Here is a 26,685-nt window from a genome sequence, read left to right as displayed (position 1 = left end):
ACTTTGCCAACAAAGGTCCGTCTAGTCAAGGCTATGGTTTTTCCAGTGGTCGTGTATGGATGTGAGAGTTGGACTGTGAAGAAAGCTGAGCACCGAAGAATTGATGCTTTTGAACTGTGGTGTTGGAGAAGACTCTTGAGAGTCCCTTGGACTGCAAGGAGATCCAACCAGTCCATTCTGAAGGAGATCAGCCCTGGGTGTTCTTTGGAAGGAATGATGCTAAAACTGAAACTCCAGTACTTTGGCACCTCATGCTGAGAGTTGACTCTGATGCTGGGAGGGATTGGGGGCAGGAGGAGAAGGGGATGACACAGGATGAGATGGCTGGATGGCATACTGACTCAATGGACGTGAGTCTGAGTGAACCTCGGGAATTACAGGGAGGCCTGGTGTGCTGCAATTCATGGGGTCGCAGAGTCGGACACGACTGAACTGAACTGAGGTCGAAAGAAAGGCTTATCAGAAACAAATACATTTCTGATCTACAGTTTGAGATCTGGCTACAAAGAAGGAGCTGGCTTAGGGGTACCTCATTTGGTAAATGACCAGAGCCCTAAGCTAAAAAAGGATCCCTGGAGGTTTTTATTTTCAGAGAACAAAAAGCCTTGGCTAGGTACAAAAGGTCACAGAAAGAGGGAGAAAGGAGGAGGAGTCATTCATTTCTTGTTTTTATTCTGACTTATTAATTTGTAATTAAGATATAACTGATACTATAATTACAATTTAAGGTATACAACAAAATGATATGTGTATGTACTGTGAAATGGTTACCCCAATAAGTTTAAATAAAAATCACCTCACATAGTTTAAAATTTTTCCTCTGAGAACTTTTAAGCTCTATTGCTAAGTCACTTCAGTCGTGTCCAACTCTGTGCGACCCCATAGACGGCAGCCCACCAGGCTTCCCCGTCCCTGGGATTCTCCAGGCAAGAACATTGGAGTGGGTTGCCATTTCCTTCTCCAGTGCATGAAAGTGAAAAGTGAAAGTGAAGTCACTCAGTCGTGTCCGACCCTCAACGACCCCATGGACTGCAGGCTTCCAGGCTCCTCTGTCCATGGGATTTTCCAGGCAAGAGTACTGGAGTGAGCATCTCTCAAATATAATATAGTATTGCTGCTTCTTTTGCTCTACACTCAGAAGATATATTGAGGTGGGCCAATGAAGCCAACCCTGAGGAAGAAAGCTGAGATAGAGACAAAGAAATCAGATGCTGGTCATGTGGCTTAAACCCACAGACAAGCTGTGCCTCAACCTAGAACTGTGTGAGTCAACATGATCTCTTTTACTGCTTGAGCCTGTCTAAGCTGGGTTTAGTTACTTTCAATAGAGTCCTAACCAATAAAATATTACAATTAAATATTTCATGAATTGTAAATTAATATTTGTAGCCTCCGACAACCAGTTTTTAACATAATACAAAAACATTCCCCCAAGGCTGAAATTATCCATAGTTCTCAAAGGTTCTTTTTAATCTTTACATGAGTGTGGGGGACGGGAAGACAGGAGAAAGATACAGTGGCTGGAAATCTTCATGACCACATCCCACCAAAGATGCTGGATCCATTACAGTGGTAAAGAAGAATGTGTTCCACCACCACACGTTTCAAGAAATCCGGTATTTGTGCTGAAGGTATGGGTAAAACCCCCTAATTTTAAAGGACCTGGGTTAACTGCTTTCAGATAGTACCTTTGAAAAGTTGTCAATAAAGTGTTGGGACAAAAGTACTACTTTCTTTCCCAATGTTCTCCAAATCCTACTGAAACTGAATCTATGAAGCATATAATCCTCTTTAGTCTTAAACATAATAAAAGCTACTATTTATTGACTATTATGATGTGTCAGGTACTGTGCAAAATGCTTCATATATATTTACTCATTTTATTTCTAATTCTTTCTTGCTTCTTTTAGCAGGACTTATTTGAAAATTCCAAATTAAACATTATTAACATTTTCCAGAATATGGCCATGAAAAGATAATTTTGGGATTAACGTTGAGTGCCTTATTTTACGATGATTTCTTGTCTTCCAACATTTGCAGTTTCCATCTAATACAGTTAGAATGGTTGCAACTGACTGGTTAATTTTTAAGGCTGGACTCTGACCTTCATTTGAGAGCTTGTAATCAAAGACAAAACACTGGAAAACTCCAAATGTACCATGATCTCAATCATATCAAGAAACCAAATGACTTGGAGAGCCCCTTACAGCAATCCTCAATAATCTTGCTCAGAAAGATCCCTACAGACAAAGAAGTTTACAAATTTCAAAGGCAAGGTTATAAAAGTGTGGTATGTGAATCTGGCAGCAGTCTGCAAACTGTTACTAGCACAGGACAACATTTTCTGTATTAAGTACAATGTCTAGTTCAGCTAACTTTTAAAAAGAAAATTGCAGGATATTCTTGATGAAGGAGACTGTGTTGACTTATTTTCTAGCTCAGGCTCTTTACCCAGTAAGAACTGGTAACAGCGTGTGGATCAGCTCTTTCAAGCAACATTGCTCTAGTCTTCAATTTTGGCTGTTACCTCTAATTTTTCTGTTCCTGATGCCACACAAAATTTAAGTAAATTAATAACCAATTACTTAGCTTGAACAGTTATAAAACAATAAAAACCAGCAATTGACCTCACCTTTGACAGAAGCAATTTCACGCAGGAAACATGACCTTCATAGACGGCAGACAGAAGAGGTGTGATATGATGTTTATCTGGAGCCTATGAAAGAATGAGATATAGATCACTTTATCCATTTTTCATTTCTTCCTTCTCTCTAGATCATTAGGGAATGCTTATAAATAACTGAAAATCAATGTTCTCCCATTTTTAGCCTCTTACAGAGCTGACAGAGGCCTAGGCCCACAAGCACTTTCTCCTTAGAAGCTGGTGAAACAGAGGGAGGAGGACTTTGACCCCAGCTCAAATCTGGACTCTGGCACTTAACTGTGTGACTAGTTACTTAACCTCTCTGAGCCTCAACCCCCCACTACTGTAGGCTCGCCAGTATGAAGAGGTAACAGATGCCCAAAATTGGGCCAGGTGACATGGCAGCCCCTGAGACGTGAAAAGTTCATCTCACTTGCTCTTTATGGTTACTTAAACATTTTTCTGAAACTCTGAAATGCAGAGGCTACAAAAGGCAAGAATCAAGAGATAACTGCTGCCTGACTGTTGTCCAAAAATCCACTTTTAGATTTTCCGTATGATTACAGGGCCTATCCTCCACTGGGTGATAGCCATTTGCTACCTACAGATAGTGCTAACTCTCAGACTGCTTTAGAACATGAAAAGGAAGCATGAATCTATCTATCCTGTGTCCCCCACCCCCAAGTTTTATCAGTTTAAAAAAATAAACTTGTTCTGCTTATTAAAAAAAAAATCACAATCATGTATTTCTAAGCTACAGAAATTCAGCAAAATTTCAGACTATATTCTTACTTTCACATGAGATTTCCACCAGTAACTATTTTACAAATCTACTGAAAACAACTACCCAATAGAATGCAACAGGAATTTTTTTTCTAGAATGACAATGTTCTTTACATACATTAATATCTGCTCCTTTCAGCAGCAGAAATTCCAGGATTTCAAGCTGTCCACAATCTGCTGCATAATGAAGAGGCTTTCTTCCACCTTCTAGTGTCCGGTTGACATCTTCTCCCTTAGAAGCCAAATGAAAACAGTATTCGTAAGGATGGTAGACTGAAGAAGGGAAATGAAGCACCTGGTAGCTTTACTTTCTTAAAGCTACAAGGGTTTCGTCAAAGAATTACATTACCTGCAAAGTGAAACAAGCAACCAAGAACTTGAAATTAAATTCTGCACAATGGTTAGCACACAGTATGACTGCAATTCAAACCATTAGTCAAGCTGAAAACAATTAAAAAAAAAAAAGCTAAATGTAATGAAATATATGATTGTGCTCTATTTCTAAGGAATTTTAATCACCATGATGTCAAGATGTGACCAGCAAAGAAAAAATGTTGAGTTTAAATAAAGATTTTACACAGATCATATAACATGTATTTTAATACTTCAGAGAAAGCATCACTACTTTGATGGAGGCAGACATCACTATCAAAAGGTAATCAGTATTAGCTATTAAGAATTCATTTCATTCATTCATTCAAATTTAAGCTCTGTTGTATGGTCAGCTCTGTGAACAGAGTGAACAATGGTAAACAAAATCCGAGATGGTTTCTGATTCCACAGAGCTTACCACCCAGTGTGGGAGGCAGATAGTAATCTAATAATCACATGATTAAACATACATTTAATGGAGTTGTGAGAATTAAAGTAACTGATCCATGCAAAGCACTGAAAATAAGGTGGTATAGCTAAAATTAACAGATATAGGATTAGCTATTATTATAAGCTACCTATGTAAATAAATATTTATTTAAATACTGAGTCAAATCCATTACTCAGTATTTTCATTTTAAGGTTAAGGGTCATTATATAGATAAAGCATCTATTTTACAAACAATAAAATCATTAAATTCAAACAATTTGAAATCACTAAATATACAGAGGTATTTTTTTCCCTTAAGGAAAAAGTTTACCCCTGGGTTTTACATCCTCCAGAAAATTAGCGTTATCATCTTATTTCTCAAGGGCTGGTACTTTAAAAAAAAAAGAAAGCATTCCAAGAGGTAAAACCACCTGCCTATCACAACAATCAGTGGAGGCCTCATAGCATTAAGTCAGGAAACTAAATTACACACAGTGTTTCTGAGTTCCAGGCCAGATGTATGTTTTAAATATACTGTCTCTATGTCAAGAATTTAATAAAAAATAATTTTCCTCCTTTTTAATTCCTCGATGATAAAACAACCTTTTTCAGTTAAGAGGATATGAGTAATTCACAGCAGTAACTTCTAATGGATTGTTTATTCAAGTCATCTGAATGCAGAGTGCCAAAGAATAGTAAGGAGAGAGAAAGACTTCTTAAGTGAACAATGCAAAGCAACAGAAGAAAACAATAGAATGGGAAAGCCTAGAGATCTCTTCAATAAAATCAGACATACCAAGGGAATATTTCATGCAAAGGTGGGCACAATAAAGGACAGAAATGAATGGGCCTCACAGAAGCAGAAGATATTAAGAAGAGGTGGCAAGAACACACAGAAGAACTGTACAAAAAAGATCTTCACGACCCAGATAATCACGAGGGTATGATCACTTACTTACAGCCAGACATCCTAAAAGACAAAGTCAAGTGGGCCTTAGAAAGCATTTTTCTATGAACAAAGCTAGTGGAGGTGATGGAATTCCAGTTGAGCTATTTCAAATCCTAAATGATGATGCTGTGAAAGTGCCACACTCAATATGCCAACAAATTTGGAAAACTCAGCAGTGGCCACAGGACTGGAAAAGGTCAGTTTTCATTCCAATCCCAAAGAAAGGCAATGCCAAAGAATGCTCAAACTACCACACAGTTGCACTCATCTCACATGCTAGTAAAGTAATGCTCAAAATTCTCCAAGGCGGGCTTCAACAGTACGTGAACCATGAACTTCCAGATGTTCAAGCTGGATTTAGAAAAGCCAGAGGAACCAGAGTTCAAATTGCCAACATCCACTAGATCATCGAAAAAGCAAGAGTTCCAGAAAAACATCTATTTCTGCTTTATTGACTATGCCAAAGCCTTTGACTGTGTGGATCACAATAAACTGTGGAAAATTCTGAAAGAGATGGGAATACCAGACCACCTGACCTGCCTCCTGTGAAACCTGTATGCAGGTCAAGAAGCAACAGTTAGAACCAGACATGGAACAACGAACAAACTGTTTCCAAATTGGGAAAGGAGTATGTCAAGACTGAATACTGTCACCCTGTTTATTTAACTTACAGGCAGAGTACATCATGGAAAACGCTGAGCTGGGTGAGGCACAAGCTAAAATCAAGATTGCCGGGAGAAATATCAATAACCTTAGATATGCAGATGATACCACCCTTATGGCAGAATGCGAAGAGGAACTAAAGATTAAGGTGGGGAAACAATGGCAGTGACAGATTTTATTTTCTTGGGCTCCAAAATCACTGCGGTTGGTGACTGCAACCACAAAATTAAAAGACACTTGCTCCTTGGAAGACAATGACAAACCTAGACAGTGTATTAAAAAGCAGAAACATTACTTTGCCTACAAAGTTCTGTATAGTTTTTCCAGTAGTCATGTAGGGATGTGAGAGCTGGATAATAAAAAAGGCTGAGTGTCGAAGAACAGATGCCTTCAAACTGTGGTGCTATAGAAGACTCTTTAGAGTCCCTTGGACTGCAAGGAGATCCAACCAGTCAACCTTAAAAGAAGTCAACCCTGAATATTCACTGGAAGGACTGTGATGCTGAAGGTGAAGCTACAATACTTTGGCCACCTGATGCGAAGAGCCGACTCATTGGAAAAGACCCTGATGCTCGAAAAGATTGAAGGCAGGAGAAGGGGATGACAGAGGATGAGATGGTTGGATGGCATCGCTGACTCAAGGGACATGAGTCTGAACAAACTCTGGGAGATGGTGAAGGACAGGGAAGCCTGGCATGATGCAGTCCATGGGGTCACAAAATCTGACACAAGTGAGCGACTGAACAACAACAAGGCTCCTTATACAGTAAATTAACACATTAGTAGAAAGAAGGTGTGGGAGAAGGCAATGGCACCCCACTCCAGTACTCTTGCCTGGAAAATCCCATGGGCGGAGGAACCTGGTAGGCTGCAGTCCATGGGGTCACCAAGAGTCGGACACGACTGAGCGACTTCACTTTCATGCACTGGAGAAGGAAATGGCAACCCACTCCAGTGTTCTTGCCTGGAGAATCCCAGGGACGGGGGAGCCTGGTGGGCTGCCGTCTATGGGGTCACACAGAGTCCGGACACGACTGAAGTGACTTAGCAGCAGCAGAAAGAAGGTGTATAACATACTTAATATCACTGGAGACTGGGGAAGAGCTCCAATTCTACCAGAGTTGTAGGACCTTAAGACTACTTTCGAAATCTTTGTCTTCTTCCCATTTTTACTCCCATCTATAAAATGGGACTATAAACACACCTCACTGGATTTTAGTGTATCATCAAATGAAATAATCCATGCAAAGTATCTAACACAGTACTAGACAAGGTAGTATGTTTAATAAAGGTTAAGTATTATTGCTGTGGATTGATTCACACTAGTTCTAAAAGACTATCCAAAATTAGGTTAATGAAGGTTCAGAATAATGGCTGAAATATAAAGATATGACTTATTATACTTTATATTCAGAAACAAATTTAAAAGTAAGGCCAACCTGGAGTACCAGCTTAATCTATATTCACAACTGCAGAAATGTGAGGCTTTGTTTGAGGCAAAGAAGTATTGCTTAAAATGATTTAGATAAAACTAGTTTTCCTTTCACTTCCTTTCCATTATTCATGCTAATTATTAACTGGAGAGGATTAACTAGATAGGCCTTTTCAGTGGAACAAAGTAAAGAAATAACTGCAGTAGTCTGTAAGACAGCTTTGTCAAAAGTAGTGTTCCTGAATTAAAATATGTGATACCGTCCTTCTCAACTTGGTATAAATGTGCAAAAGGCATATGAAAAGGAACAGTTGTGAGTTTAAACTCCCTTTATCCCTGCAGATGCTGCCTTTACAATTCTTATTTTAGCAGACAAAAATGACAATACTGGAAAGGCTTAGTGTGACTGACAGGAAAGAAAGCATCTTCTTCTGTAGGCCTTTGAGGAATTTATAGTACTAAATACCTATATTGGGAAAGTAGAAAGGTCTCGAATTAACCATCTTTGTCCTTCTACCGTAAGAAAATGCATGGGAAAAAGACATATGGAAATCTCTGTACCCTGCTGCAAACCTGAAAATGCTCTAAAAAATAAAGTCTATTAAAAAAAAATAAATTCAAAGTGAGCAGAAACCAATGAAATGGAAAACAGAAAAATAATAGAAATCAAAAGCTATTTCTTTGAGATCAATACCATTGATAGATCTCTAGCTAGAATGATTAGGGGGAAAAAAAGCACAGAAAATGCTAATATCAGATTTTACAGACCATCTTCCCCCAAAGAAACTCCCAGGTCACAGATGGCTACACTGGTAAGTTTTACCAAACACTTAAGAAAAAATGAATAATAATAATTCTGCACACTCTTCCAAAATAATAGGAAGGCCAAAATGTGTTCTTTGAGGCCAACATACTCTGATTCTGAGACAAAGACATTACAAGTCAGGAACAGCACAGGATAATGTCTCTCACGAACACAAACTCTAAACAATGTTAGCAAATTCAATCAAATAATGTATAAAAGTACAAGAGGCCATGATTAAGTAGTATTTATCCCAGGAATACAAGGTTGGTTGAGTATTTAAAGACAGTCCACATAATTCACCATTTTAACAAACTGAAAAAAGAAAAACCGTACAATCATCTCAAAAAGCATCTGACAAAATCCAACATCCTTTACTGATAAAAGCTCAGCAAACTAGGAAAAGAAGGACATTTCTCTGGACTAATGAAGGGCCTCTACAGAGAGAGTACAATTAACATCATACTTAACTGGTGACAGATTGAATGAATGCTTTTCTCCTAAAACCGGGACAAGACATCTTTTTTCTATCACCTATATTCTACACTGTCCTGGAGGTTCTGAGCACTGCAACCAGGGAACAAACCAACCTCATCCATTCTGAAAAGGAAGAAGTGGAACTGTCTTTGTTTACAGATGATGATAGCTATGTAGAGCAAAGTCCAATGGAATCTACCAAAAAGCTACTAGAATAATTTTAGCAATGTTAAAGAACAAAAGATCAATATACTGACTCAACTGCATTTTAATATAGCACCAGCAGTTAATAATTACAAATAAAAACTAAAACCAGTATTATCTACAATAGCATACAAATTTATAAAATATCTGGTAATACGTCTTAACAAAAAATACAATACCTATATACTTAAAATCACCAAACACTGTTGAGAGGAATTAAGAGAGGATCTAAATAAATAAATGGAGAGATAAGCACATTCATGGGTGGGGAGACTGAATATTGCAAAGATGTTAATTTTCCACAGATTGATATACAGATTCAACGCAATACCAATTAAAATCCTAGCAGGCTTTAAAAAAAAAAAACTTTGACAAACTGACCCTAAATTTCATGTGGAAAAACAATCTAGAACAGCCAAAACAACTTTGAAAAGAAAAAACAAACTGGAGAGCTAACAATATCTGACTTCAAAAATTATTGAAAACTGCAGTAATCAATAAAGTATGGTACTGGCATAAAGATATAAAATACGGAAACTAATATATACTAATAAAAAAGCAGAATAGTAGTTGCTTACTGGGGTACTATGGAAGGGAGGGACTACGAAAGGGCACCTGAGGGTGATGGAATACACCAAATTCATTATTATGACTGTGGTGATGGTTTCATGATTGTATACATGTCAAAACTTATCCAGTTGCACTCTTTAAATATCTGCAATTTCTTGCATTTAAATTATACCTCAATAACATAGATTTTCCTAAATCAAGTCTCTGTGGCTCTATTCTTGATGCTAACTAAAATTTGATGTAGAAGAGGGGCAGTAATGACTAACAGTACCTTCATGGGAGACTTAAAAGGAAAAGCTACTTGGGGTCAAGTTATTTCATTGTTAATGCTAAATGAAAAGCTCCTGACCTCTGTATTCTATAACTCAAGAAACTAGATCGAAGAAAAGTTTTAAGGTGGAATAAGTGTAGATCAGTATGGCCCCTACTAGCTGGGTGGGCTTCAGGTATCAAAACAATTGTCTGCACTGCTGGAAAAAAAAAATCTTACTCAGCACCTCAACTTTCAGCCCCATTATGCCAACCCCATTCCTTTCCACTGTCTTTTACCCAGTTAATTCCTACTAATCCTTTAGAATCAAGCTTTAATCAAACTTCCTCTAAAGTCATCTTCGAGTAATATGACCTTCACAGGGGTGCGCAAAGCAGCTTGTATGTATTTCCCTGCTTCACATTCAACTCAACCTGCCTCTATCTGTATCCTCTATGAAAGCAGGCCACACATCATGTCACTATTAGTTAGTTTTGTAGCTCTAATGCCTAGATAGTTTCTGATACATAGTAAATTTTACATAATAGAAGCTTTTATACTGAATGAATGTGAAATTGCTCAAGTGACAGACTTGGAAGTAAGTCATACACACGATCTTCTACTTGAAGCAACTACTGATAATGCATTACTTACCCAGTAATAGCAGCAGTAACGTGAGACCAGTGCTATGTTTACTGACAGAGGGATTGGAATGACAATTTAACCAGCTCCCCAGCAGCTGGAGAGTGTTAACCTCAGTAGTGGTGGTGAAATAGGGAAGGTAGGCAGTGCTCTATCTAGTTCCTTTCTCCTCACTCTTGGCAGGCATCAGCGATCAGAAGAGAGGATGTCAGACATATTCTTCACCTTCATTCTAACTTCATGAAACGTTACCAGCTACGGAGAAAAATCTAACCCTAATTTTGTCTCCCAGATTCTGGGGATAGAAGTGAGAGATGCACAATTTCAACAGGTCCCTTAGCATTACATGGCAATCTTACCACGTTCCTGTTTTTCTTGCTTTTACACCTTGCACAGAGACTATTTTAAACCTCTTCCACTTTTTGTAAGCCTCCTCCTTCCTTTTTATTCTCAGATAACCTTGTATTCTTCTCCAAACAGAAAATGGTCTTCAGACATGAATTCCCTCCTGAACTTCTATTTTCCTGCAACGGACAAATCCTTTCCTATCTAAAGGTAATCCCTCACGTAAGTTTTGGTATCACCCTTTTTTGTTGTCTTACAAAAAAACTCATTCCTTTGTTATCCCTTTTCTTGCCTGTGTTTTCAACCTCTCCTGCTCTACTTGCTCCCTTTCATCAGAATATGCCACTCACAACTCCATTAAAAAAGCAACAGCAACATAAAGTCTATCCTTAGGCCTGACATCCACCTTTTAGTTACTATTCTTTCTCCTCCTTTTCATAGCTAAACTTGCCAAAACAATTGTGAATATCTGCTATCTCTGGTTTCTTACTTCCTGTTCTAATCTGGCTTCCACCCTCATTATTATACTATAGCCATTTTTGCTGACGTCAAAGACCTCCATGTTGTGAAATGCAAAGGTTATCTCTTAGCCCTCACCTTAACTGAGGTCCCAACATGACAAAGTGGATCACTTCTCCCCGCTTAAAGCACCCTCTCTTCCCCTGGCTTTAGGGACACCACGTTATAGTAGTTTTCCTTCTGCTCTCTATTTCTTTGTTGTTTCCTCTTCTGATTTGTCCACTTCTAGGAGACGTTTGGAGAAGGCAATGGCACCCCACTCCAGTACTCTTGCCTGGAAAATCCCATGGAGGAGCCTGGTAGGCTGCAGTCCATGGGGTCGCTAAGAGTCAGACACAGCTGAGCGACTTCACTTTCACTTTTCACTTTCACGCACTGGAGAAGGAAATGGCAACCCACTCCAGTGTTCTTGCCTGGAGAATCCCAGGGATGTGGGAGCCTGGTGGGCTGCCGTCTGTGGGGTCGCACTGAGTCGGACACGACTGAAGCGACTTAGCAGCAGCAGCAGATGTTTAAAACTAATTTTTGAGATCTTGGTTATGAATTCTGATTATCATATATAATTCAGTTGATAAAAACTGGTTAGCTTTATAGTCCAGTAATAGTATACACCTTGATTACTTCTTCAGTGATAGTTTTTATGTTTTTAAAGACATCATGCAATAACATCATGTAATAGAATCATATCATGTGTCATAGAGTTGGACAGCAATAAATTCTCACCATGATGGGTGTGTAAATAACCAGGCAGGTGACAAATAACTGCACACAGCTTCTGTTTACCACATACAGTTCAGGTAAAGCAGGCTGACAAATATAATTTGTCAACACATCCAGGCTGGTTTAGCTTCACTTTTCCCTTTTTAGCAAGAATAATTTATCCAGTATCATTTTACTCTCCTTTCCGTCATTGCAATGTGAAGCCTGTTGGTTGTTAAATATACAACAGATTTTTGTTACATTAAAATTATACTTTTTACTATATTTTTCCTGTACCAAGAAATCTGTTTTGAAGCTATTTTGTTTCTATATATGATATATTCTACTTGACAATCAGTGAAGAGACTTTCAAAAAGCTTACAAATTCTTTTGTGTGTATACATTTTCTAGGTAAAGAGCCCAGGTCACTTTTCATCAGATTCTCAAAGGGTACCATGATCCCTGAGAAGTTAGGAACCCTTTCCTTTAACTTTTCTACTTTATGATGGGAAGTAGTATTTAAACAGTGGGAAGACCACCAGACAGAAACCCTTAGTGCTAAGTTACCTCTGCTACTGCTCACAATGAGGAAGCAAGAAGCTTGGAAGACCTTGGAAAACTCTGCAGCTGGAGCAGATGGCCTCTTAAGTCTACAACTGTTCCCCCCTTATATTTGAGACCAGGGAAAACAGGTGTTTCTATACTTCTGGCCACAAAACAAAGTAGTAGCTTAAGAGACTGGAAGCAGAAAATGGCTGCTACATAGGTACATTTAACTTTCCACACAAACTGGATCAAACAGGAAGGTTTAATACAACAACACGAATCATGTTAAAAATACATCTACATTTCAAAGTAAAAAACTTCTTTTCAAACCTATTCTTAGAGTTGTTTTGCTAACAAAAGTAGGCAATGGTTTTTAAAAAGATGCAATATGGTCTTTGAAAAAGACATACTACTTGCAATCCATCTAATTCAACATTTACTACGCCTACTATAAGTTAGGCACTGTGCTACTTGCTTGGGATAAAATAGGAAGGCTGAACTCTGATTAAAAGAATTTGCTACCTTCTTGGGAAGCTAGCATGCAAATAAATGAATGCCATTTAGTTAATTACCACAAAATACAGAGGAACCTTAATGAACTTAATGTTCGACAACTTTGTTGGCAATTCATCTTTTACTGCAATTTAACTTTTCATCTATTTATATCTTGTATTGTTAATTCAATGGCCTTAGGGGTCAGACACCACATCTTATACTTTTTCATTTGTAGCATAATTCTCAACATGGTTCTTTTAAATCTTTAATAAAAATTTGTTTTGACTGCTAATTATAACAGCATATTCTAAAATGCTAAATTAAGGAATAACAGTATTCAACAAGGTGTCTACTGATTTGGAGAGTGCAGATGTATGCGTATGTAAGAGAGTGGTATCTGGAGAAATTAAATAATATATTATGCTATATGGAATTTTCATAGGCCAACAGGAAATCCAGGTGCTCATTTGGAAAGCACCTATAATACACTGTTGCTGTGAACTGAACTGAAAGTCACTCAGTCGTGTCCAACTCTTTGCGACCCCATGGACTATATAGTCCATGGATAAGAATACTGGAGTGGGTAGCCTTTTCCTTCTCCAGGGGATCTTCCCAACCAAAGGATCAAACCCAGGTCTCCTGCATTGCAGGCAGATTCTTTACCATCTGAGCCACCAGGGAAGCCCAAGAATACTGGAGTGGGTAGCCTATCCCTTCTCCAGTGGATCTTCCTGACCCAGGAATTGAACTGGGGTCTCCTGCACTGCAGGCAGATTCTTTACCAGCTGAGCTACCAGAGAAGCCCCTGTTGCCGCAAGGCTTCACTGAAATAAGGTAATATATCTGGTATAGGAAGCACTCAATAAATGTTAACTGATAATATTATCAGAGGTCTCAATAGTTCTCATTTGAATAGTTTTCCAATCAATTTTCCCACTTTCAACAATTTAAAAAACGTAAATCAATGTTCCTGAAGAGTAACACAAGAACACTGGTCACACCTCTTCCTCATGCAAAAACATTTCACCTGCTCCCTTTTGTTAAACAGAAAATCTTTGCCACGATACTCAAGTCATCTTAAACACCAACTTACCATTCTGGACTTTTTCATTCTCAGACACACTGCTCCCAACGTATCTGGGAAACTTCACTTTGTTGCTCTTCTTGGTCTACTGAAATTCCATTGCCCCTGAAGATCTATTTTCTCTATGAAACTTTTACCTGATACTTTCCCCGCCTTCCACCCTTGATACTCTTGATAAACAATTTCCTCCGTTTAATTCTTCTAGTTCTTATTTATATGTCCTTTACTACACTTACCTTTATTTCATTAGGTGTATGCCATTTCGATGATAACACCATTAAAGGACAATGCCTTATACTGCCTACCTACCATGTCTATGGGTGACTTGTATGTAAGAGTCCAATTTAAAGAATTAGCATATTCATTTATACCATGTTTGTCACACTATGTAACCTTTTGCTTACCAAAACATATACAAAACAAATATAAAGAGGTATTTAAAAACCACTGGTAAGAGTGTCTGAAAGCCACATCTCACTGTTGGAAAGGACTCTGTCATCTAATTCAACCGCTCATACTGCATCTGAATCCTTGCTTGTGTACGCCCAGCATACAACTGAATCTCTAATGAAAGACAATTCAAGACCTTACAAGTCAGTCTACCCCTGCTTTAAATGCTGTAAATTTCACTGCTTACTGGTTTTGATCCTGTTCTTTGGGGACACATGGAACAAGGAGTTCCCCCTTTCATTAGATTACTGCTTAGTAGCCATGGTACTAAAATGAGATTTTTTTTCTATATGATTTGCTGTCATCTTGAATTTCAGTTACTTTCTGAGTATACATGGAGGGCCATTACATAAACTGCTATTAAACTGCATCTTAAAAAAGTCACCTTCTTTTTCCAGGCTCCCAAGTTCTTTCTAGATTTTATTAAAAGAGTTTTGTTAGTCCTCATCTGCCCCTCCCTCCAGTTGTATCTCCCCTATCCTCAGTATGGTCACCTAAAGACATTTATTTAAAAATTAAATAAGAAAAAGACTAGGGAATGAGCCCCACCAGTGTCAGGAAAGCTTCCTTCAATTTGCTGCATAAAGAGATAGGTATTGTATTTGCGTACTACCATTCAAACTATCTTAGATCTAGTTTGTCACACTCTTTTCTAATCATCCTTTCCCATATGGCCCCAAGCATAACATTTTATTATCCACAGTTTCAATGAAATGGTTGAGATTTCCTTTATCTAACAGTCAAGAACTGCAAAAAAGAGAAGAGAATATTTCATACCTTGAAAGTAATTTTATGATTTTGACATAATGAAGAGATTAAAGTTAAACCCCAAAAGGACACATTAAACCCCAGTGCTAATATAAATGTTTACAAGTTCTGACATTATCTGAATTATGTCCACAGACTTGAAAGTAAACTGAACTCCAGTATAAGTAACATATTCTGAGGGAAACATTTTCTGATATGCCTGTCCTAACTTCTGGGAAAACAAGCAGGAAAGGATAATCCAAAAAAAAGTTCAGAAAACTACTTGCATATTCATTCTTAGCTGCAGAGCCTGCTCCCATGAGAGAGAGAAAAAGTGATCTACTATTTCTCTACTCACAAAGGATCATCTTATGCAGAGACAGAGTCAGAGACCTAAGGCACATTCATGTCTGAAGAATTTTTTCTGAAGTTTATTAGAAGCAGGCAATATCAATATAAAGCATAAAAGATCTCATATCAGGCCAACAAAGTCACCTCCAACTAGAATTCTAGCACACGAGGCAGAAGCAATCACCACATCCTATTTGTTCACGTACCCTGAAACTGGACAGCTTTCCCACTTTAAAAGATAAGTAACAGAAGAAAAACAATATGGGAATGCATAAAAATTAATCATTTAGCAAAAGAAAAGGAATATCACGTTGAATCTCAAGAAATTTAATTTTAGCAAGCACTTATAGTGTGACCAAAATGGAATCCAAAAGACATGGTTTCTTTGAAACAGGTATTTTAAGAAGAAAACCGGCAAACATACACAGTGAACAAACTGAGATGCCAGCTGATTGGAAAAGCAAGTTGGCTAAGAAAGTAAAATGTAGCAAGAAAATGAAAACTGTAATAGCAAAATTAAAATCTGCACCAAAGTCAGTAGAACTGGGCAGCACTACTCAAGAAAAATTAAATAAAGTATTGGGAACAAGCTTATCTTCCAGAATATAAAGGTGATAAAGAAATAAAATTAACTAAAAAAAAAGGATAATTGGTATGTCAAAAGTTCAAACCTATAAACACAGAAACAGAACAAAGGGAACAGAAATAGTCATAAAAGTAAGTTTTTTTGAGCTCAAGAAAGACCTGAGTCTGCTGACCATAAAAGCTAATTATATTACAAACAAAACTGAACATATCCTCTCCATCAATACAGCTTTTCAATTTTTTATAAGAATAAAGCAAAAACAAAAAGTGTAAAAAAGAAAAATACATTAATACAAAAGAAAATTAAATTAGCCCGATTTTATTTTGACCTCTCCACAACACAGAGTTTTAAAGAGGGAGGAACAATCTACAATAAAGGTATCCAAGGGAGGCTTGGATATGAGATACAATCCCCTGAGGAGTTACTGACACTAATACTAATGGGAGATGTGTGAGGTGCTGGAGGGTAGGCAGAAGGTTGAGAATCTCTGATCTCCAGTTTGGAAAGAATACGTTATGCAAATCAATATTCATGTGTAAAGGCAGTCTTGGGAATCAGCAAATCAGAAAATATATCACCTGTGCTCCCCTGAGTGGGAGAAAAAGGTGAGGAAAATCCTAAGACTTCTAGTGCAGTATTTGCCAACATTTTAGTTCCAAGATCCCAAACAACTTTTTTTTTTAAGGGGGATTATATCTGTAGGTATTTACTGAATGTGAAATTAGAAAGCTTTTTAAATGTTGATTAATTCATATAGAAATAATGACATTACATGCTAATGTAAATGCAATTTTAATAAAAATAACCATATTTCCCCCACCCCAAAACTGAGAAGGGTGGTACTGTATATTATTTTTGTGAATTCTTTAAATGCTTGCTTCAATAGAAGACAGCTGATTCTCATATCTGCTTCCACATTCAATTTATTTTGACATACTCTTTTGGCTGAAATATATGAAGAAAAATTTGGCCTCCTGAAGATATGTAGTTTTAACAAGTAAAAAAAAATTTAAGTCTTTTTAGTTGATTATGGATATTCTTCTTGACATTATAATAAATATCCATGCAGCATGATTCTGTAATCTCCTGAACTGGCCATTTAGAATATACTGGATTACCCATATATTAGAATATATTGGTTTATATTTAGTTATGCAAATCTTCCTGATGTTGACAACTTTCTTTATACAACAGCAAAACATCACATTCATTGATATCATCTCAGATCTCACTGAAAAAGTCTTTAAGTACTGGGAAGTTGTCAAGCTCAGAACGGCAGAGGTAAATGTTCCAAAATTTTAGTTTTCTCTGAAAATCTGAATTTTGTCATTGGCAATAAAAATTATCACCTGTTTTCCTTGATTTGAGTCTCATTAAATTCATCCTCAAGACAGTATCTGCCAAATATCCAAATCTGAAAAACTGAACTCATAATGTAATCAGTTGGTTAAAAACAAAACAAAACAACCAACCAAACAAGAAAAAAACTGATGTGGGCTTCCAATTCAAGATGGTGGACTAGAAGGACGTGTGCTTATCTCCTCCTGTGAGAGGGCCAAAATCACAACTAGCTGTTGAACAACCATCAACAGGAAGACACTAAATCCCACCAAAAAAAATACCCTATGTCTGAAGACAAAGAAGCCGCCGCAGTGAGATGGTAGGAGGGTGCAAACACAATAAAATCAAATCCCATACCCGCTGGGTGGGTGACCCACAAACTAAAAAACATAATACCAAAGAAGCTCTTCCACTGTTGTGAAGGTTGAGTCAGGCTTCCCAGCCTGGGGAAGCAACAAAGGGATTGGGAATCCCCAGGGAATCTGACAGTGAAGGCCAGTGGGATTTGATTACAGGACTTCCACAGGACTGGGGGGAAAAAAGAGACTCGAGTCTTGGAGGGTACACACAAAACCTTGCACTCACCAAGACCCAAAGGAAAGGAGCAGTGACTGCACGTGAGACTGAACCAAAACTACCTGCTAGTGTCGGAGGGTCTCCCGCGGAGGCAGGGCTCAGCGGGAGCTCACCACAGAGACAAGAGCACTGGCAGCAGCAGTCCTGGAAGGTCCCCCTTGGCATAAGCCCTCTTGGAGGCTGCCATTAATCCTATCATAGAGCTATCAGGGCTGGGTCCCCTCAGGCCAAACAAATTGGGGCAGGGTGGGGGCGGGGAACCCCACCCATGAGCAGAAAACTGGATTAAAGCATAACTGAGCAAGGCCCTGCCCACCAGAACAAGACCTGGTTTTTCCCATGACCAGTCCCTCCCATCAGGAAGCTTACACAAGCATCTTAGCCTCCTCCGTTAGAGAGCAGACAGAAGCAAGAAGAATCACAGTTTCACAGTGGCTAAAATGAAAACCACAGTACAAAAAGTTAATCAGGATGAAAAAGCAGAAAGTTACATCCCAGATGAAGGGACAAGATAAAACCCCAGAAAGAACAACAAAATTAAGTGGAGACAGGCAACCCTGCAGAAAAAGAATTCAGAATGATAGTGAAGATGATCCAGGATATCGGGAAAACAATCGAGAAGATGCAAGAAGTGTTTACCAAAGACCTACAAGAACTAAAGAACAGACAGAGATGAATAATACACCAGAATGAATCAACAGCAGAATACCTGAGGTGAAGAATGGATAAATGATCGAGAGAACAGAATGGTGGAAAGCACCGATTCAGAACAGAATACAGAAAAAAGAATGAAAAAACAACAAAAAAAAAGACTGCCTAAGAGACCTCTTTAGTGAAAGTCACTCAGTCATGTCTGACTCTTTGTGACCCCATGGACTACACAGTCCATGGAATTCTCTAGGCCAGAATACTGGAGAGGGTAACCTTTCCCTTCTCCCAACCCAGGGACTGAACCCAGGTCTCCCGCATTGCAGGTGGATTCTTTACCAGCTGAGCCACAAGGGAAGCCCAAGAGACCTCTGGGACAACATTAAATTCACCAACATTTGCATTATAGGGGTCCCAGAAAGAGAAGAGAGAGAGAAAGGACCTGAGAAAATATTTGAAGAGGTTAATAGCTGAAAACTTCCCTAACATGGGAAAGGCAATAGTCAACCAAGCCCAGGAAGCACAGAGTCCCAGGCAGGATAAACCCAAGAAGGAACACACCAAGATACACAGTAATCAAACTGACAAAAATTAAAGACAGAGATAAAATATTAAAACCAATAAGGGAAAAACATCAAACAAGGAAACTCCCATCAGGTTAGCAGCTGATTTCTCAACAGAAAAGCTACAAGCCAGAAGGGAATGGCATGATATATTTAAAGTGATAAAAAGGAACAACCTACAAATAAGAATACTCTACCCAGCAAGACTCTCATTCAGATTTGATGGAGAAATCAAAAGCTTTCCAAGGAAGCAAACGAGAATTCAGCCCCACCAAACTCTCTTTACAACAAGTGCTAAAGGAACTTCTCTAGGCAGGAAACAAAAGAAGAAAAAGATGGACAGACAATAAACCCTAAACAATTAAGAAAATGGTAACAGGATAATATGCTGTGCTTAGTTACTCAGTCATGTCCGATTCTTTGCAACCGCATGGACTGTAGCCTACCAGGATCTTCTGTCCACGGGCATTCTCCAGGCAAGAATACTGGAGTGGGCTGCCATGCCCTCCTCCAGGGGAACTTCCCAACCAAAAGATCAAACCAAGGTCTACTGCATTGCAGGTGGATTCTTTACCATCTGAGCCATCAGGGAAGCCATATATATACTGTAAAGTACCTTAAATGTAAATGGCTTAAATGCATCAACCAAAAGACAAAGACAGGCTGTATGAAAACATGCATTTATGCTCTTTCACTTACCACATCACTCTCCTTGACTCCCCACCTCCACAAATGTATGCATTTATTTTATACTGTTAGGTTAATCATGTTCCCATTATGGCTTGCAACTGTAATTATCTTTTATTTTTTGTCTGGCTACTGATTGTGAAAACAGATGAACATCTTTTACTACTGTGATTATATAACTATTACTCACTTACCACCACTGTAATCATGATTGATCAACAGAAAAATAACAGAATTCTGTATCACCAAAACTACTATTGAATAGGAAAACCTTTAATCACTTTTTAAAATCTTATAAGTTTTTGAAAAATACAAATGCCCAAGTATTGCTTTTTTTTCCTCCAAAGTTCCAGATATGTTTCTAGTGAGCCAGCCATGTTTAAAAACAACTGGACTATCTGATGATCTTTTACTTTTATCTAGTTTGTTTCACTTTTTCTATTTCATATTCAGTGCTCCCATTTCATTTCACTTATTTTTCCATCTTTTTTTTTTATGTTCTTTCTCAAGCCTTTATCAAGCATAGGGGAAAAAGCTTTTATATACTTATATATATAAACAGCATATATATTTTAGAAAACATGAGTTTTTTCCTAACTAAAAAATTTATGACATTTTGATTCCACTTGTTTGACTAAGCATGAACAGAACGCTAGATTTCTAATTAAAACAAAAAACAGATATGCAATAAGCAGGAAAAACTTACTGCATAGCACAGGGAACTACAGTCAATACCTTGCAATAACCTAAAATGAAAAATAATTTCAAAAATAATGTGTATATGTACGACGGAATCATCTTGCTGTGTACTTGAAACACTGTAAGTCAACTCTGTGTGTGTGTGTGTATTAGTCGCTCAGTCGTGTCCAACTCTCTGTAACCCCATAGACTGTAGCTCACCATGCTCCTCTGTCCATGGGACTTTCCAGGCAAGAATACTGGAGTGGGTTGCCATTCCCTTCTCCAGGGCATCTTCCCGACCCCAGGATTGAACCCTGGGTTCAATCTCCTGTGTCGTAGGCAGATTCTTTCCTGTCTGAGCCACTATTTCAATAAAATATATATATATATTTAAAAGTTTCATATAAAAGCAGCTAGTTTAAGTTGCAAGTCCAACAAATGTAGGACATCTTCACACAGAATAGTAAAGATGTGCGCTCCACAATCAAGATTTAATAAAAGCCTGGCTTCCCTGGTAGTCCAGGGGTTGGGAATTTGCCCACCAATGCAGGAGACATGGGTTTGATCCCTGGTCTAGGCAGATTCCACATGCTGAAGGGCAACTAAGCCAACGTGCCACAACTACTGAGCCCACACGCTGCAACTACTGGGCAAACACAACCTAGAGCCCACGCTCCACAAGGGAGAAGCCACTGCAGTGTGAAGCCTCAACACGGCAACTAGAGTAGCCTCCACTCGCTGCAACTACATAAAGCCCACACACACAACAAAGACCCAGCTCAGCCAAAAAATAAATATATAAAATTTTAACAAACATTTAATAGAAATAAATTTTTAGTAGTACTTCAACAAGGGCCTGTTTTTCAACTACACATGTGTGTGGGCAAAGTTCACAACAACTGGCAGTTACACATTTTGATGCCACTGCCTTGATTCACACAGCAGGTATACTTACTTTTGTTTTTGCACCATCAGTAAAAGTATCACAATCAAAAGAGAAAATAAAAGTCTTAATACTATTATGAAAAGAGTTTTGACCTCATGAATCTCTTGGAAAGGTCTCTGGGGCCCCAGGAGATCTATAATACTTTGAGAACTGCTGATCCAGTGAAACAAAAGAGAGGAATTCAAAATTAGAACACAAAAATGGGGAGTTTGGCATAAAAGAATAATGAAAAGTAAAGTTAAGTGAGCCTTTATTTAGGCAAATATGATTAAAAAATAAATCTTGAGAGAGAAGATATACCATGTAACAAGTATAAATAATCACACATTTATATAAAGTAGTAATGGGTAGAAAATAAAAAGCCTATTAGATTTTGTCAGATACAAGGTCTTATTAAGTGACACACTGAGCTAAATGCTGTACATGGGAGATTTTTAGATAAATACAGCATATTCTCCCTGAAATACTATGCAGAATCATTCAAAATGAAAATGAGAATAGCACATACTCCTTGAAAGCTTACAACATGCCAGGCACTACTGTAAGTACTTTCTGGGTATTAATCCCTAATTCACTTCATCAGCACAAAAGCTTTAGGAAGTTAGCACTCCTCTTCTTGTACAAGAAAACTAAGGCACAGACAAGGTAACTCATCTAAGTTCCACATTGCTGAAATGTGAGATGACCATGCTATTTAATCAGTAAAGGATGTATGATCCCCTTTATTTCAAAACTTAGAAGACAATGATTATATATAATCATAAAATTTCAGAGAATACATACAACAAATTTATTAGTAGTTATCTTTAAGAATAAGATTATGAGAAAATTCATACCTCTGTATTTCAGTAATATTATATTTTAAAAAATGAGCACATATTACTTTTAGTCAAAGCAAGATAGACATTTTTCTTTTGAAAAACTAAAGGCTGCTGCTTAGCAAAATCTAGACCTAAGCATTTTTTTTCTGATGAAATTAAAGTTTTAGTAGACTTAAGTAGACTTTCAAGTCATGGAAGAAAAAGAAGTAAATTCCTACACCTAAAAAATGAAAGCAAATATAAACAAAGTGAAAACAAAGTCTAAAAAGCAGAAATTTTAAATGTGAATAGGTTACTCTACTGAAGATAAAAAGAATCAATCTTGGATTTTGTTAAATTACAAAAGAAAGAAAAGCAAACAAAAAACCCAATAGAAGCTGATTTTAGAAACACAACTAAAAACAAAGTAATATGAGAAAGAATATAAAAGAATGGGCAAAAACATATCAGCACATATATCTAAAAAACTAAGACGACTAATATTAATATACAACAAAGTAGAATTAAAGACAAAGGAAAGTAAATGGGAAAAAGATGTTTATTTTACATTTTTTAAAATGTAGAAGGTAGTCATGAATTTTTATCTGAAAAGTATCAATAAAACAACTAACAAAAATAGCAGTGCACACAACTCAACATTAAAAAAAAAATTAAAAAATGGGCAGAACTGAACAGACATTTTTCCAAAGAGGAAATAAGGATGCCAACAGGAATATGAAAAGATGCTCAGCATCACTAATCACCAGGGAAATGCAAATCAAAAACCACAATGAGATAGCACCTCACATTTGTCAGAAAGGCTATCATCAAAAAGAACACAACCAACCAATGCGGACGAGGATGTGGAGTAAGGGGAACCCTCGGACATCGTTGGTGGGAATGTAAATTGGTGCAATCACTATGGAGAACAGTATGGAGGTTTCTCACTAAAAATAAAACTACCATATGACCCAGAAATTCCACTTCTGGGTATGTATCCAAAAAACCAGATACACTGACTTGTAAAGACACATGTATATAGCAGCACTATTCACAATTGCCAAGACATAGAAACAACCTAAATGTCCACTGACAGATGAATGGATAAAAAAGATTAAAAAGCGATTTATGTATGTATCTTCCCTGGTGGCTCAGACTGCCAGCAACGCAGGAGACCTGGGTTTGATCCCTGGGTTGGGAGGATTCCCTGGAGATCTTCTAGGATAAGGAAGTAAGATCCAGGAAGGTGCCTGGAGAAGGGAACAGCTATCCATTCCAGTATCCTTGCCTGGAGAATTCCATGGACAGAGGAGACTGGCAGGCTTACAGTCCATGGGGTTGCAGAGTCAGGCACAACTGAGCAACTTTCATATATATGTATGTATGTACGTGTGTGTGTGTGGGTGTGTATGTATGTAATAGAATATTAACTCAGCCATTAAAGATACTGAAATTTTGCCATTTGCAGCAACATGGACAGACTTAGAGGGCATTATAATAAAGTGAAATAAGTCAGACAGAAAGACAAATACTACATGATACCACTTACATGGAGAATCTAAAAATACAACAAATTAGCAAATATAACAAAAAAGAAGCAGACTCACAGACATAGAGAACATGCTAATGGTTACTAGTGGGGAGAGGAAACAGGAGAGGCGTGGTATAGGAAGCGTAAGGAAGTAAGAGATACAAACCATTAGGCATAAAGTAAGCGTCCAGAAGACACTGCACAACTAGGGAACAGAGCCAATATTTTACAGTAGCTATAGCGCATAACCTTTAACACGTGATTCACTACATTGTATATCTGTAACTTACATAACACTGTACAGCAACTATACTTCAAAAAAATCTATCAATCTCCTGTTAAAGAAAGATGAAAGAATCAACAAAAAGAAGTATACATTTAAAAAAACAGCACTGTAGTGAGGATCTATCATAATAATCTGAGTCTCTGGTAGGTAAGAATATAGCAGGGCCTGATTAATAATTAATGAGACTGCATGAGTATATATTAAACTATGGACTCTAGGGAAACAACACCTTCTATTTCCATGGAGTATTAAAATTCACAGACCAAAGAAAACTTCAATACATTCCCAAGTTCAGAAGCTTACAGAACCTATTCCCTAATCACAATGCAATAAAACTAAAAATTAATACCAAAAGCTTTAGCACAAATACAAAGCAGAACAAAAACTGAGGGAACAAAGAATAAAAATAACACAAAAAACAAAGAACAAACACAACATCCTAAATTACTGACGGAGTAAAAAGGAACACAATACTAGAATTACAGACTCTTTTGAAAATAAAGGTAAAAATATTAATTGTATTACAGAATATCACTTATAGTCAGAACCAAAACTGACTGTGAAAAAACCAAGGGAGTTTTTGTGAGATGGTTGGTTAAATCAAAAGTATGAATTTGAAGTCACAGTTCTTTTATTTCACATTTGATTTCAGAAACATTTCTAATTCTGCTTAAGTCTTGAAACAACTAAAAGCAGTTTTTAAATCTTGGTGGGGGGAGGGGTCTGCACTGGGCAGTATGTGGAGCCTCCCTGACGAGAGCTCTAACACGTGAACTCTGCAGTGGACGCATGGAGTCTTAACCGCCGGATCACTAGGGAAATCTGACAAAATTTTAAGTATACTGTGATAACTTTTCATATTAACTGAAAGGTAATAACAATCTTTACAAATTTAAAAATCCGTTAACAAAGTCTGATTAGAAACATCATTCAATCCATATTCCTTCCTAAGAAAATTGAAAATTAACCTCAAAAACATCTGACTTCAAAGATCTATCCTTCCAGTTTTGGGAAAATTAGTGTTAATAACAGTTCATTAAATAGAGTTCTTAATACTTGAGAAAAAACCCCAGTATTTATATATATTTATAAATATGTCTATACATACATAAAAAATAATACATTCCATCAATATTTCCTTTAAAATAATTATTCCCAAACCTGACACTGTTCAAAATATATCCTCATAAAAATAAGTATTCTAAACAGAAACACGGAGAAGCCAATGGCACCCCACTCCAGTACTCTTGTCTGGAAAATCCCATGGGCAGAGGAGCCTGGTAGGCTGCAGTCCGTGGGGTCGCCAAGAGTCGGACATGACTGAGCGACTTCACTTTCACTTTTCACTTTCATGCACTGGAGAAGGAAATGGCAACCCACTCCAGTGTTCTTGCCTGGAGAATCCCAGGGACGGGGGAGCCTGGTGGGCTGCTGTCTATGGGGTTGCACGACTGAAGGGACTTAGCAGCAACAGCAGCAAACAGAAACAAGAAATCAATTAAGAACAACATATAGCAATTACAGCACTAACTGATGAATAATAATTTAAAAATACAAGTATTGATATTTGGGGCCAAAGTAGCTGCTGAATTAATATTTCACTTTAAATAAAACTTGCAAACTAATATCTGGCTTTGGTGGTACTGTGTAGCAATTTGACTGTTTTCTCTTGAAATACAAATTAGGGGGAAAAAAAAAAAGAGCAACATTCTATGCCAAAGGTAAAGACGTCTTACAATGACTTAAGTTAAATTATTATCTAATTACGAAGCCTGAAATGCTGAACCACTTTTTTTACGTGATTAAGTCAAAGCAGTCTGGCATCTTTATTTGATCTCCTGTCCTTTGTTTACTTTCACCTTAGAAGAGTAAAAATAATTAAAGTATCAAAGAACTCAGAACCACCCTGCCCCAACCCACCCACCTTGTAATCAACTGGTTGACAAGAATCAAATCCTGTAAGGATGCCACCCCCACCCCATCCCAACCCATCCAGACACCCTATCTGCCAGTTTGCCAATTCTGAACTCTGCTAATGCTCTTTCTCCTATTCATACTGTGGATGCTCCTCTTTCCCTGTTATTTAGGCTCCACATTTTGCCAATGACTTTCACCTCGATCTGATATTCCTTAATCTGATCTCCATTCTGCCTTCTGGATAAAGAAGAGCTGCAAGCTCTTTCTACACACACTCCTCTTACCCTGGTATACACAGCTCTAGATCTTCCCTAAGACCTTGAAACTTTAAAAAGCTTATTATTAGCCACCCGTCATTTATTTAGTCAGTCATTCAACAAATATTTATGAGCTCCCATTATGAGCTTATACATTATCTTCAGTGATAGAAATACAGACATGAACAAAAAAGGCAAAGTTCATCAGGTCAAGTCATGGCTGTAACCTACTCAGCATGAGCTGGACTATGGTCACTGAAGTTCTCAAAGTTTCTCTTTTGACAATCAGATCAGATCAGATCAGTCACTCAGTCGTGTCCGACTCTTTGTGACCCCATGAATCGCAGCACGCCAGGCCTCCCTGTCCATCACCAACTCCCAGAGTTCACTGAGACTCATGTCCATCGAGTCA

At 37.7% G+C, this 26,685-nt stretch overlaps 1 protein-coding gene across 1 annotated transcript in view; it reads right to left on the bottom strand.

Annotated features, from left to right (window-relative positions):
- MTPN (myotrophin) overlaps positions 1 to 26,685 on the bottom strand; it is a 78,460-nt gene that overhangs the window by 25,222 nt on the left and 26,553 nt on the right. Inside the window, exons 2-3 of the mRNA XM_010831623.1 lie at positions 3,546 to 3,659; positions 2,633 to 2,716 (exon numbers count right to left, since the gene is read on the bottom strand). Coding sequence (XP_010829925.1) covers positions 2,633 to 2,716; positions 3,546 to 3,659 — 198 coding nt within the window. The remainder of the gene's footprint in view (positions 1 to 2,632; positions 2,717 to 3,545; positions 3,660 to 26,685) is intronic.

The sequence above is a fragment of the Bison bison genome, unplaced genomic scaffold (genome assembly GCF_000754665.1).
Source record: "Bison bison bison isolate TAMUID 2011002044 unplaced genomic scaffold, Bison_UMD1.0 scf7180017864530, whole genome shotgun sequence".
Lineage (NCBI taxonomy): Eukaryota > Metazoa > Chordata > Mammalia > Artiodactyla > Bovidae > Bison > Bison bison.
Note: the sequence above shows the minus strand (reverse complement) of the source record. Positions and strands in the feature narration are given on the sequence as shown.